The following is a 14,056-nucleotide window of genomic DNA, read 5'->3' on the forward strand; positions in this document are numbered from 1 at the left end:
ACGGATTCATCATTGTTCTTTGCCATTGTGTAGTATTCCATTGTGTGAATATACCATAATTTGTTCATCCATTGATCTGTTGCTGGGCACCTAGGTTGTTCCCATCTGTTCGTTTTTGTAAACAGTGCTGCAGTGAACATGAGTGTGGATATATCTGTTCGTGTGAGGACTCTTATTTCCCTAGGATATATTCCAAGGAGTGGGATTGCTGGATCATGTGGTAGTTCTATTTCTAAGGAACCGCCAAATCAATTTCCAAAGTGTTTGTACCATTTTACTTTCCCACCAGCAGTGTATAAGTGTTCCAGTCTCTCCATAACCTCTCCAACATTTATTATCTTGTGTTTATTGGATTAATGCCAGCCTTGTTAGGGTGAGATGGTATCTCATTGCGGTTTTGATTTGCATTTCCGCAATGTATCTGTTAGCCACCTGAATGTTTTCTTTGGTGAACTGCCTGTTCATATTCTTTGCCCATTTTTTAATTAGGTTATTTGTCTTTTTGTTGTCGAGGTTTTGCAGTATCTTAGAGACTTTAGAGATTAGACAGTAATCGGATTTGTCGTAGCCAAAATTTTTTTCCTAGTCTGTAGGTTGTCTTTTTACTCATTTCGTGAAATCTTTGGATGAGCATAAATGTTAGATTTTTAGGAGCTCCGAGTTATCTAGTATCTCTTCTGGTATTTTTGCATTGTTAGTAATATTTTGAATACTGTTTATGCGATGTATTAGGGATCCTAGCCTTGTCCCTGTTTTTTCTTCCTTGATATTTATCACTTTAGATTTTATATTTAGGTCTTTGATCCATTTTGAATTAGTTTTTGTGCATGGTGTGAAGCATGGGTCTTGTTTCATTTTTCTTCAGGTGGATATCCAGTTATGCCAGCACCATTTTTTTAATTGTGCTTTAAGTGAAAGTTTCCAAATCAGGTCAGTCTCTCATACAACAATTTATATACACCTTGCAATGTACTCCTAGTTGCTCTCCCCCGAATGAGACAGCATACTCCTCCTCTCCACCCTGTATTCCCCATGTCCATTCAGCCAGCTTCCATCCCCCTCTGCCTTCTCATCTCGCCTCCAGACAAGAGTTGCCCACATAGTCTTATGTGTCTACTTGATCCAAGAAGCTCACTCCTCACCAGTATCATTTTCTATCTTATACTCCAGTGCAATCCCTGTCTGAAAAGTTGGCTTTGCAAAAAATGGTACCAGTCTTGGGCTTACAGAAGGTCTAGGGGGACCTTGAAAGCCAGGGTCCTTCTAGTCTCAGACCATTAAGTCTGATCTTTTTACGAGAATTTGAGGTCTGCATCCCACTGCTCTCCTGCTCCATCAGAGATTCTCTGTTGTGTTCCCTGTCAGGGCAGTCATCAGTTGTTGCCAGGCACCATCTAGTTCTTCTCTTCTGAGGCTGATACAGTCCATGATTTATATGGCCCTTTCTGCCTCTTGGGCTCATAATTATCTTGTGTCTTTTGGTGTTCTTCATTCTCCTTTGTTCCAGGTGGATTGAGACCAATTGATGCATCTTAGATGGCTGCTTCCTAATGTTTAAGACCCCGGATGCCACTCACCAAAGTGGGATGCAGAATGTTTTCTTAATAGATCTTATGATGCCAATTCACCTAGATGTCCCCTGAAACCATGGTCCCCAGACCCCTGCCCCTGCTACTGTTGCCTTCGAAGCATTCATTTTATTCAGGAAACTGCTTTTGGTTTAGTCCAGTTGCCCAGCACCATTTTTTAAAGAGACTGTCTTTTCCCTGGAAACCCTGGTTGCATAATGGTTAAGTGCTATGGCTGCTAACCAAAAGGTTGGGAGTTCTGCACTGACCTATAGGATCACTATGAGTCGGAATTGACTCGGCAACAAGTTTTGGTCTTTTCCCCATTTAACGAATTTTGGGCCTTTTCCAAATATTAGCTGCTCATAGGCAGATGAATTTATGTCTGGATTCTCAATTCTATTCCATTGCTCCATGTATCTGTTGTTGTACCAGTACCAGGCTGTTTTGACTACTGTGGCCATATAATGGGTTACAAAATCAGATAGCTTGAGGCCTCCACTTTGTTCTTTTTCAGTAATAGTTTACTTATCTGGGGCTTCTTCCCTTTCCATATGAACTTGATTTGTTTCTCCATCTTATTAAAAAATGCCATTGGAGTTTGGATCAGGAATGCTGTGTATCTATATATTGTTTTGGGTAGAATAGATATTTTCACAATGTTGAGTCTTTCTATCCATGAGCAAGGTATGTTTTTCCACTTACCTAGGTCTCTTTTGGTTTCTTGCAGTAGTGTCTTGTAGCTTTCTTTATATAGGTCTTTTACTTCTCTGGTTAGATTTATTCCTAAGTATTTTATCTTCTTAGGGGCTATTGTAAATGATATTGATTTGGTGATTTCCTCATCAACGTTCTCTTTGTTGATGTAGAGGAATCCAACTGATTTCTGTATGTTTATCTTATATCCTGATACTTTGCTGAACTCTTCCATTAGTTCCAGTAGTTTCCTTGAGGATTCTTTAGGATTTTCTGTGTATAAGATCATACCAAGAGATACTTTTACTTCTTCCTTATCCATTTGAATGCTCTTTATTTATTTATTTATTTATTTTTATTTCTTTTTCTAGCCGAATTACCCTGGCTAGGACCTCCAGCACGATGTTGAATGAGAGTGTTGATAAAGGGCATCCTTGTCTGGTTCCTGTTCTCAAGGGGAATGCTTTCAGACTTTTCTCCATCTGGGATGATGTTGGCTGTTGGCTTTGTATAAATGCCCTTTATTATGTTGAGGAATTTCCCTTCTGTTACTATTTTGCTGAGAGTTTTTATTATGAATGGGTGTTGGACTTTGTCAAATGCCTTTTCTCCATCAATTGATAACATCATGTGGTTCTTGTCTTTATTTATGTGATGGGGATTACATGGATTGTTTTTCCAACATTAAACCATCCCTACATACATGGTATGAGTCCCACTTGGTCATGGTGAATGATATGTTATTGAATTCTATTGGCTAGAATTTTGTTGAGGATTTTTCTATCTAAGTTCATGAGGGATATTGGTGTGTAATTTTCCTTTTTTTGTGGTGTCTTTACCTGGTTTTGGTATCAAGGTTATGCTGGCTTCCTAGAATGAGTTTGGGAGTGTCCATTCCTTTTTCTGTGCTCTGAAATACCTTTAGTAGTAGTGATGTTAACTCTTCTCTGAAAGTTTGGTAGAATTCTCCAGTGAAGCCATCAGGGCCAGTGCTTTTTTGTGTTGGGAGTTTTTTAATTACCTTTTGAATCTCTTCTTTCATTATACATTTATTTAGTTGTTCTACCTCTGTTTGTGTTCATTTAGATAGGTAGTGTGTTTCCAGAAATTTGTCCATTTCCTCTAGGTTTTCAAATTTGTTAGAGTACAATTTGTCATAGTATTCTGTTATGATTTTTTTAATTTCAGTTGGGTCTGTCGTGATATCGCCCATTTTATTTCTTATTCAGGTTATTTGCTTCTTCTCCTGTTTTTCTTTTGTCAGTTTGGCCAATGGTTTGTTGATTTTGTTCTTTTCAAAGAACCAGCTTTTGGTCTTAGTAACTCTTTCAATTGTTTTTCTGTTCTCTATTTCATTTTATTTTGCTCTAATTTTTATTATTTGCTTTCTTCCGGTGCCTGAGGCCTTCTTTTGCTGCTTTCTTTCTATTTGTTCAAGTTGTGGGAATAATTCTTTGATTTTGGCCCTACTTTTTGGATGTGTGCGTTTATTGCTATAAATTGACCTTTGAACACTGCTTTTTCTGTGTTCCAAAGGTTCTGGTTGGAAGTGTTTTCATTCTCATTTGATTCTATGAGTTTCTTTATTCCATCCTTAATTTCTTCTGTAACCCAATAGTTTTTGAGTAAGGTGTTGTTCAGTTTTCATGTGTTTGATTTTTTTTTCCTTTCCTTTTCCGTTATTGATTTCTACTTTTATGACTTCATGGTTAGAAAAGACGCTTTGTAATATTTTGATGTTTTGTATTCTCTTAAGGCTTGCTATTCTGGGGAATGTTCCATGTGCGTTAGAAAAGAATGTATACTTGGCTGCTGTTGGGTGGGGTGTTCTGTATATATCTGTGAGGTCAAGTTGGTTGATTGTGGCATTTAGATCTTCTGTGTCTTTATTGGGAAACCCTGGTGGCATAGTGGTTAAGTGCTATAGCTGCTAACCAAGAGGTCGGCAGTTGAAATCCACCAGGCGCTTCTTGGAAACTCTATGGGGCAGTTCTACTCTGTCCTATAGGGTCGCTATGAGTTGGAATCGACTCAATGACAGTGGGTTTTGGGTTTGTGTCTTTATTGAGGTTCTTTCTGGATGTTTTGTCCTTCACTTAAAGTGGTGTGTTGAAGCCTCCTACTATTATTGTGGTGGTGTCTATCTCTCTTTTCAGTGCTGTTAGAGTTTGTTTTGGAGCCCTTTCTTTGGGTGCATACATATTTAATATGGTTATATTCCTCCTGGTATATTGACCCATTAATCATTATATAGTGTCCTTCCTTATCCTTTGTGGTGGATTTAACTTTAAAGTCTATTTTGTCAGAAATTAATATTGCCATTCCTGCTCTTTTTTGATTGTTGTTTACTTGATATATTTTCTTCGATCCTTTGAGTTTTAGTTTGTTCATGTCTTTAAGTATAAGGTGTGTCTCTTGTAGGCCGCATATAGACGGATTGTGTTTTTTTATCCATTCTGCCACTCTCTGTCTCTTTAATGGTGCATTTAGTCCATTTACATTCAGTGTAATTATTGATAGATATGAGTTTAGTGCTGTCATTTTGATGCCCTTTTTGTGTTGTTGAGAGTTTTTTTGTTCCACTTAATTTCTGTGCTGAGTTGTTTTTCTTTATATATTTTCTTTTCCTGTTTTTCATTGTTGTTGATTTTGTTTGCTGAGTCTTTATGTTTTTCTTGTTTTTTGTTTTGATGTGTAGGATTGTTAGTTTCCTTTGTGGTTACCTTAATATTTACCCGTTTTTCTAAGTTTAAACCAATCTTTTATTTCTTTATATCGCCTTGACTTCCTCTCCATGTGAAAGATCTATGACTATGTTTTTTAGTCCCTCTTTTTTGTTTTAATGTCATCTTTTACATATTGATGTCTCTGTTTCCCTGTTTTGAGAGTTTTAGCTTTGATTTATTTTTGTGATTTCCCTGTCTTGGTTGATACCTGGTTGCTCTGTCCTGTGTTCTAGTTTTGGGGTGTTATCTGATGTTATTGATTTTATAACTGGAGTACTCCTTGTAGTATTTCTTGTAATTTTGGTTTGGTTTTTGCAAATTCCCTAAACTTCTGTGTACCTGGAAATGTCCTAATTTCTCCATCATATTTGAGAGACAGTTTTGCGGATCTATAATTCTTGGCTGGCAGTTTTTTTTTCTTTAAGACTTTATATATGTCATCCCATTGCCTGCATGGTTTCTACCGAGTAGTCCAAGCCTAGTCTTGTTGAATCTGCTTTGTAGGTGACTTTGTTTACCCCTAGCTGCTCTTAAAGTAGTCTCTCTGTCTTTAGTTTTGGCAAGTTTGATTATAATATGTCCTGGAATTTCTTTTGGGATCTACCTTGCATGGGGTTTGATAAGCACCCTGAATAGATACCTTCTCATCTTTCACGATATCAGGGAAATTTTCTGCCAACAAGTCTTCAACAATTCTGTCTGTATTTTCTGTTATCCCCCTTGTTCTGGTACTCCAGATAGAGCCCCACATAATTCTTAGGGTTTCTTCTTTTTTTTTTTTTAATTCTTTTATCTGATTTTTTCTCAAATATGTTGGTGTCAAGTGCTTTATCTTCAGTGTCACTAATTCTGACTTCCATTGCCTCAATGCTGCTCCTATGACTTTTTATTAAGTTGTCTAATTCTGAAATTTTATTGTTAATATGGATTTCTGTTTGCTGTCTCTCTATGGATTCTTGCAGCCTATTAAATTTGTCATTATGCTCTTCTATAATCTTTTTAAATTCCTCTATTGCTTTGTCTGTGTGCTGCTTGGCTTATTCTGCATTTTGCCTGATCTCTTGAAGAGATCTGTATATTAACTTTTTGTATTCTGCCTCCAGTAGTTCCAGAAAATTCTCTTCATCTGGAAGATTTCTTGATTCTTTGTTTTGGGAGCTTGCTGAAGCCATCATGGTCTGCCTCTTTATGTGATTTGATATTGACTGTTGTCTCTGAGCCATCAATAAGTTATTGTGTGTATTTGTTTTATGTTTGCTTACTGTGTCCTAGCTTCTTGTTTTGTTTTGATATGCCCAAGTAGGCTACTCGTGTGAGCTAGTTTGACTCTTGGTGCCTTTGAAGCTCTAACGTCCTGTCATCAGGTGGTTAGAGCTGTTACTAGGTATGTGAGCTCAGGAGTCCATTTATTTTTCTTACATGGATTCAGCTTAGGTGTCTAGGTAGTTGGTCATCAAGTGTGTGGTACAGGCTCTCACCTACAGTCCTAGAGGAGCAGGGGTGTTTGGTGTAGGCACAGGTGTCTGGCTGAAGTAGGAGGCCATGCTGAGCAAGGCGGTGGGCTAACATCTACCCCCGAGTGTCTGTAAGGAAAGCGTGTCCCTGTTCCCTAGGGTGCGTAAGTGGGTGGTTTTTGCAGCTGGACTATGGGCACCCAGTGCTGTTGGCTATAAGGACTAGAAGGCACCACTTATTCTTGGACCCCTTTCGTGGGTGGCTAGGTGGCATGGGTGGAGCCACCAGTCCTCAGGCCCCTGATGTGGGTAGGTAAGGACTCTGCTTAATAGGCAAAGCAGTGTCAAATTTCACAAATCTGCCTCTCTACCATATAGCTGAAACAGTTGAAGTTAGACTTCAGGTATATACCCTGTTGTACTGGGCTAACGAGGGCATACGCTGTTGAAATTGGCCCATACAGGTCTATGCAGGGGTGAAAGGTATTCAAAGTCCATGGACCTTTTATTCCTGCCCTGAGTTCCTGGCTTAAGGGAGGCAGCAGATTATTTTTTCTCTGTTTGTTAATTTGTTCCCTCTCCAAGGCTGGGAGAATGGCTCAGGGCACGTGACAGTTCCTACTTCCAGCCCAGGGGATGTGGCACTCTCTGAAGCCAGCTTGAACCCAGCGCAGAGCGGGAAGGGGCAAGTAAGTGGGATAGAGGTTTTTCCCAAAGGGGTATTTTTTGATCCATGCAGTAGGTTAGACACATGGACTTATCTTTTGCCGATTGAGCGCTACTTTTCGCCGATTTTGGAGGCATGTGTAGACTCTCCGCCGCTTGGTCTCTCCCAATGTGGAAAACACGTCCCAAACACCACTGTTTGCCTCACCACTGGCGCCAGTCGACCCTGGGCTGCACGGTGCCAGGTCCCGCCAGGTCAGGTCTGGCATCTCCTCACTGTTTCTGAACCTTCTCTCCCTCCCCGTGCAGCTCAGTCCGATTCCTCAACTTTGCCTTTGATGTTCAGGGCTCCTAGATTGTCGTATATAATTAATTCACTTGTTTTTTCTGGAAACATCTGACTGCTTTGCCATCTCGGCCCCGTCTCTACCTCTTTCTTCGTTTATGATGTCCTTGATGTCATTCCACAACTCATCTGGTCTTCAGTCATTAGTATTCAGCGTGTCAAATCTATGCTTGAGATGGTTTCTAAATTCATTTGGGATATACTGAAGGTCGTACTTTGGCTCTCGCTGACTTGTTTTAGTTTTCTTCAGTTTCAGCTTGAACTTGCATATAAGCAATTGATGGTCTGTTCTGCCACAGTCGGCCCCGGCCTTGTTCTGACTGACAACGTTGAGCTTTCCCCATTGTCTATTCCCACAGATGTAGTCAGTTTGATTCCTGTGTGTCCCATGTGGTGAGGTCCACATGTATAGTCACTGTTTATGTTGGTAAAAAAAGGTGTCTGCGATGAAAAATTCATTGGTCTTAACATAATTCTATCATGCAGTCTCTGGACCATTTCTCTCACCAAGACCATATTTTCCAACTACTGATCCTTCTTTGTTTCCAACTTGGCATTCCAATCTCCAGTAATTATCAGTGCATCCTGGTTGCATGTTCGATCAATTTCAGACTGCAGAAGTTGGTAAGAATCTTCAATTTCTTCATCTTCGGCCTTAGTGATTGGTGCATAAATGTGAATAATAGACATATTAACTGGTCTTCCTTATAGGCATATGGATATTATCTTATCACTGACAGCGCTGTACTTCAGGATAGATCTTGAAATGTTCTTTTTGATGATGAATGCAACGCCATTCATCTTCAAGTTGTCATTCCCAGCATAGTAGGCCATATGATTGTCCAATTCAAAATGGCCAGTACCAGTCCATTTCAGCTCACTAATGCCTAGGATATCAATGTTTATGCGCTCCATTTCATTTTTGACAACTTCCAATTTTCTTAGATTCGTACGTACCTTCCAGCTTCTGATTGTTAATGGATGTTTTCAGCTGTTCCCTCTTATTTTGAATCTTACCACATCAGCAAATGAAGGTCCCGAAAGCTTGACCCCATCCATGTCGTTAAGGTCGATTCTACTTTAAGGAGGCGGCTCTTCCCAATTGTCTTTTGAGTGCCTTTCAACCTGAAGGGCTCATCTTCTGGCACTGTATCAAACAATGTTCCGCTGCTATTCATAAGGTTTTCACTGGTTAAATCTTTTCAGAAGAAGACTGCCGGGTCCTTCTTCGTAGGCTGTCTTAGTCTGGAAGCTCAGCTGAAACCTGTCTGCCGGGGGGCCCTGCTGGTATTTGAATACCAGTGGCATAGCTTCCAGCTTCACAGCAACATGCAAGCCCCCACAATATGACAAACTGACAGACACATGTCCCACTACTTACACCAAAACATGGCACTATCTACTTTCTGAATGGAGTTGAGAAGCTGATGGGAATTTTGGCTCCTAGCTAAGCATTAAGAGCATCTACAGTTCAGAGCAGCTTCAGAAGTTGTTATATGAAAATTAGGAGTAATAGTAACATTTAACAAGTGCTTACTGTGCAGCAGGCTTTGTTCTGAGTGTTTTAGATGGATCAGTTCGTTTGATCCACACAGCAACTCTATGAAGTATTATTCTCCTCATTGTATGGATGAAGAAACTGAAGCACAGTTAAGTTAAATACTCGCCCAAGGTCACAGTTATTAAGTAGGCAGAGCCAGTAGTCAGACATAAAAAGCCAAAACAATCCCATTGCCGTCAAGTTGTTTCCAACTCAAAGCGACCCTGTAGGACAGAGTAGAACTGCCCCCATGGGTTTCCAAAGAGCAGGTGGTGGATTCAAACCACTGACCTTTTGGTTAGCAGCTAAATGCTTAACCACTGCTCCACTAGGCATCTGGTTAAATACTGCTTCTCTAATCACATTCAGGGAGTACGTATTGAGGGTAGGGAGGCCCACCATTCTGATAATGAAGATTTGAGAATAAAGAAGAGGCAAGCTGAGTGATGGACGCCTCGGTGTGGTACCCACATGAGAGCTGGTGAAGCAAACATGGAGCTAGGCTTCCAGAATTACTCTTGAGAATTCCATTTTTCCCAGTTCCCATCAGGTTTACTTCCCTTTGACTAATCCTACTTCCTTTTTATGATTTCTCTTGCTCCCAGCTTCTATGACCTCCCCCAGCCCCATCCTGACACATACAGCCCCCTCTGCACTGATCCATCCTTCTTCCCTAGGAGCATGATACGGGAGGATGGAGGGCCAGGCGCAGAGTGTCGCCACCTGCAGCAGCTCCTGGTGAGGCGAGTTGGGGAGATCTGCAGGGAGGTCAACCAGGTAAGGGGCAACCAGGGACAGGGCTCTCTGAGTAGGGAGATTTAGCCCAGATGAGGAAGGAGTTTCAGGAACTTGACCTTCAGAGGCTGTGGGTCCATCACAGACTCAGCAACAACTATGGGATGTTTTCTCTGACCCCAGATACTTGGATGCTCTATTATTCCCCAAATTCCCTGCAAACTGGGAATTCTCCACAGCCCACTGCCAGTTACAGTGGGTTACTCTCATGCTCTCCCAGTAACTATGATATGTTCCTTCTCATTGCCCCAGTAACGGCAGCTATTTGTTTTGTGCCAGGCACTGTGCTAACCTTAGAGATATAAAAGTGAGCAAAACAGGGGGAAACTGTGACTCTGTGGAGCTTATGTAAAGTGAGAGAGAGTTACTGAACAACTGAATTACACAAAGTATTTCAACTGCAATTGTGAAGAATTCTACAAAGGAAAAGTAGAAACTATTATGAGAGGATATATCAGGGATCTGACCAAATGAGGCATCAGGGAAGGCTTCCTGAAGAAGTGATTTTTAAGCTGAAACAGAAAGATGGGGAGCAGATTCTGGCAAAGAGGAGGGGCAAATGTTCCTAACCGGGGTTCTCAGAGCCCTGAGCTCTGTAACTGTGACCTCTGACCTCCAGTGATGATGGGTGTTCTTTCTAGCCTTTGCTAACCCCTGACCACCACCACCAGTTTACGAGGGAATATTTTAGTTCCCTGATGCCTTACTCCTCCTTCCCCTAGCGACTGCTTCTTCAGGACCTACATGACAGTCATGTGTGTAACTCTCTTCTGGTGGCTGAGAGTGAAGAAGATCTGTGGCGCAGCGAGACCCCCTTCCATTCCCGTCAGAGGGTGCCACTGCCCAGTGATGGTAAGACCCCACCCTGTAGCCGAGGGTGCCTCTGCCCTTTTTCTCATCGAGTACTTTGGTGAGAAGCTGGAGCAAAGTCATCTGTGCCAAGTAGCACCTCAAGAATGAGGAGGATAAGAACAGAAAAGGAACACTAGATTGGGCTGTTGCAAGTTCGTCAGTGACTTTAGTAAAAGTAGTCTCTGGAGAGATGGAAATAGAAACCAAATGAAACTGAAAAGTGAAAGGATGATAGATAGCTGGATCAGAGAATTACTGATGTCTCGGGTAGCTTGGCAGTGAAGAGAAAGAGAAAATAGATATGGCTATAACTAGAGGGAGATGTGGGGGTGAGGAAGGAGTTTTAAGATATGTAGAGATTTCAGCATGTTTATGTTCCTCAGGGAAAGAGCCAGGAGACAGGGAGAGGTTGAAGAATACAGGAGAGAAGAGATCATTGAAAGGGCAGGGTATCAGAGGGCACTGGAGGGGATGAACTGAGGTCCTGCAGAAAGGCTTGCCCTCTGCTTGGCTATCCCATCAGACAAGCACAGGACCCCTTTGGGATTTCTGGTCATGATAAGGAAGCATGAGAATGGTAATTGAAGTCTCAACCTTTCTACTCCTTTTTTCTCTTACACCTGATGACCTCTCACCTCAAACTCACAAAAGAAAAGGTAAATCATGTCATTCCTTTGCAGTTTCCCTCTGGTTTAAAATTAAAATCAGACCACTCCTTATTTTTAACATTCTTAGCAAGTCTGTACCTGAACGTTTTTCACATTTCCAGGAGAGTGCCTCTCTCAGCATGTCCTGGGATGTTCTCCATATCAGAGCAGAGTCCCTCTAATTAGTGGCCTTCCCATGGTTTCGAAGGCATCTTCTGCAAATTGAAGATGAGCTTGGACAGCCAAGCACTTTTACTTCAAAATGACTTCCAGCAGCCTGAGATGTGAGAGCAGTCAGAACACAGGCACAGCCCTTCCTCATTTTAGCCTCTCCATATGGTTTCCCTGAAACCCTTAGCAACCAGCATGCCATCATGGCACAGAAACTCTGCAGCCTCCTGGGTGTCCCTGTAGGCTGCTCACACCTTCTCTTGGAAACCAGATTGCCACCTCTGATGTATTGGAAGGTTCCTTGTCAACCTGGAAACCTGGGAAAGGTAGAACAAGGCACTGGCCTATGGCCATCGGCTTTTGTATACCCCCACACCACCCGTTGTTCTTTGGGATAGCTGTCCTCCAAGGCACAGAACTCAGTCTTCTCCTCCTGATGTGTGTGACCAACCAGCTCAGGACAGAGATGGTTTAATAGTGCTACAGACATGGGTTACAACAGGGTCAGAATCTCATGGCACGGCCTTCAGGATTTTCTCACACTTAGCATTCCTGACTCCCCTTCTTTGCTCCTTTTCCAAGTCTCCTTGAGATAGTTCTGAAAACCTTTGTGCTATGACCCTGTCTTCTAAAGGCCATACCTCTAAGTCCTGGCCCTGTCTTGTGATCCAAATGATAATCTTTGCCCTGCAGAGTAGTAGACAGGATGAGGAGGCTGGGGGAGTGTGGATGAGTGGGCCAGCGTACAGGTGAGGAGGCTGGGGGAGTGCAGACGAGTGGGCCAGCATACAGGTGAGGAGGCTGGAGGAGTGTGGACGAGTAGGCCAGCATACAGGTGAGGAGGCTGGAGGAGTGTGGACAAGTGGGCCAGTGTACAGGTGAGGAGGCTGGAGGGCAGAGGGCTGGGAGTCCTGTTTTTGATTCCTACTCTCCCTTCCCCCAGATTATGCTGCTGATGAGAGCTGTGCACCCCGAGGGTACCTAGCAGCCACAATGCAGTTTGTCCCTGGACATTTCTCCTGTGACGTTGTGTGGGGAACCGTGATCCGAGTCCATTCACGCCTCAAGATGGGGCCCAGTATGGGGGTTTCTCGGGGTATGTGATTGGCATGAAGAGAGAGCAGGTGGATTGGGCTCTTGGGGGAATGAGGAAAAGGGAGCTTCCTGAGCCCCCGGTACTCCTGCAGCCATTCAGGCCCTGCGCTCTGTGCTCAATGCCTTCTCTGTGGTGAACCGGAAAAATATGTTCGTCTATCAGGAGCGTGCGACGCAGGCTGTATACTATCTTCGGTATGTCGGTCATCAGAGGGTTGGGTAAAGAAAGCAGGAGTCAAGGATGGCATGGGAGGAAGCATATACAAAGACCTTGCCGCTCTCTCACAGGCTGCTAGAGACGTCCTGCAGTGACCGGCCATGGGAAGGAGATGCTGGGCCCCCCTCTCTTGCCCTGTCCCGGAGCCAGGAGCCCATCTACCCTGAGGAGGCCTCGGCATGTATCACTCCCTCCCTCATGGCCCCCTGCTTCCCTCATACTTTGCTCCTAGGAGTGGATCCTGACCATGTTTTCCCTGTAGGGTCCTCGTTCTCCCCTGGATATGACTTCTAGCCGCAGTTCAGATGCTGCTCGTCCAGTGGGCCAAGTGGACAGACACATCCAGCTGCTGGTGCATGGTGTAGGGCAGGCAGGTAAGGACTGCCAGTACGAGGGTATATGGGGGTGACCAGGTGAGGTTCCAGAATCCTCTGGCAGCTTCTCTAAGAGCCTTCTTACTACTCTGCCTTAGGCCCCCTTCTCTAGTTCATGCTGTGCTCTGGGCTCTTTTGAAGCGGGAGCTGAGGGGAAAGGACAGACTCCTGGGATGTATGTTTAGGGGTAGAACTTGTAGCTGATTGAAATGCACCTTGGGGAGGACGGGCCATTAATTTAGGCACCTGGGTGTCTAGCCTGGGTGACTGTGTGGCTAGATGGTGGTCACACTCACCTGGTACCAGGAGTGTACTTGGAGTGAAGATGCTGGGTTCAGTATTGCGTATGTTAAGCCTGTGGTATCCAGTAGACAGTTGGGTTTTGCAGCTAATATTTATGGCTCACTTAATGTGCATCAGGCTTTGAGCTAAGACTGTTACATAACTTCTCTTTTAACAAACCTATGCGGTAGATACTTATTCCCCTTTTATGGACAAAGGCACTGAGGCTTTGAGGGTAAAATTCGCTTATCCACAGTCACACAGTGAGTAGGTCATCAGGACTAGAACATTGTGCCGGCTGCCTCTAAAGCCCGCACTCCTAATGCTACATTAGTATATGGGGGCGGGGGAGCTTGAGGCTGGAATTTAAGGGCTGTTGGAGGTGGTAGCTAGGTCCTTTGCCAGTGTCTTCCCACCATGGCTGTGTCAAGGTCCCGAGATCACAGACGAACTAGTGCGGGTTCTGCGTCGGCGCCTGGATGAGGCCACACTGGATGTCATCACAGTCATGCTTGTTCGGAACTGCAAGCTGACACCAGCTGATGTGGAGGTAAGCTACCCTCCAGACCCCAGCATCCAAGGCTTGGCCACAGGTGCTAGGGACAGTCTAGGCTAGAATCCCGGCAT

General features: G+C 43.3%; 1 protein-coding gene across 11 annotated transcripts in view; it reads left to right on the forward strand.

Moving 5' to 3' along the window:
- Nucleotides 1-14,056, forward strand: part of SZT2 (SZT2 subunit of KICSTOR complex) — a 77,736-nt gene that overhangs the window by 48,782 nt on the left and 14,898 nt on the right. For all 11 annotated transcript variants that reach the window (XR_010321382.1, XR_010321383.1, XM_064281835.1 and 8 more), the window contains 7 exons: nt 9,674-9,773; nt 10,514-10,643; nt 12,405-12,557; nt 12,649-12,751; nt 12,845-12,950; nt 13,036-13,147; nt 13,861-13,979. Coding sequence is in view for 9 of the 11 variants with exons in the window: in XM_064281835.1 (XP_064137905.1) it covers nt 9,674-9,773; nt 10,514-10,643; nt 12,405-12,557; nt 12,649-12,751; nt 12,845-12,950; nt 13,036-13,147; nt 13,861-13,979 (823 nt within the window). In the remaining 2 variants the exon portion in view is untranslated. The remainder of the gene's footprint in view (nt 1-9,673; nt 9,774-10,513; nt 10,644-12,404; nt 12,558-12,648; nt 12,752-12,844; nt 12,951-13,035; nt 13,148-13,860; nt 13,980-14,056) is intronic.

This window comes from Loxodonta africana, chromosome 3 (assembly GCF_030014295.1).
Source record: "Loxodonta africana isolate mLoxAfr1 chromosome 3, mLoxAfr1.hap2, whole genome shotgun sequence".
Lineage (NCBI taxonomy): Eukaryota > Metazoa > Chordata > Mammalia > Proboscidea > Elephantidae > Loxodonta > Loxodonta africana.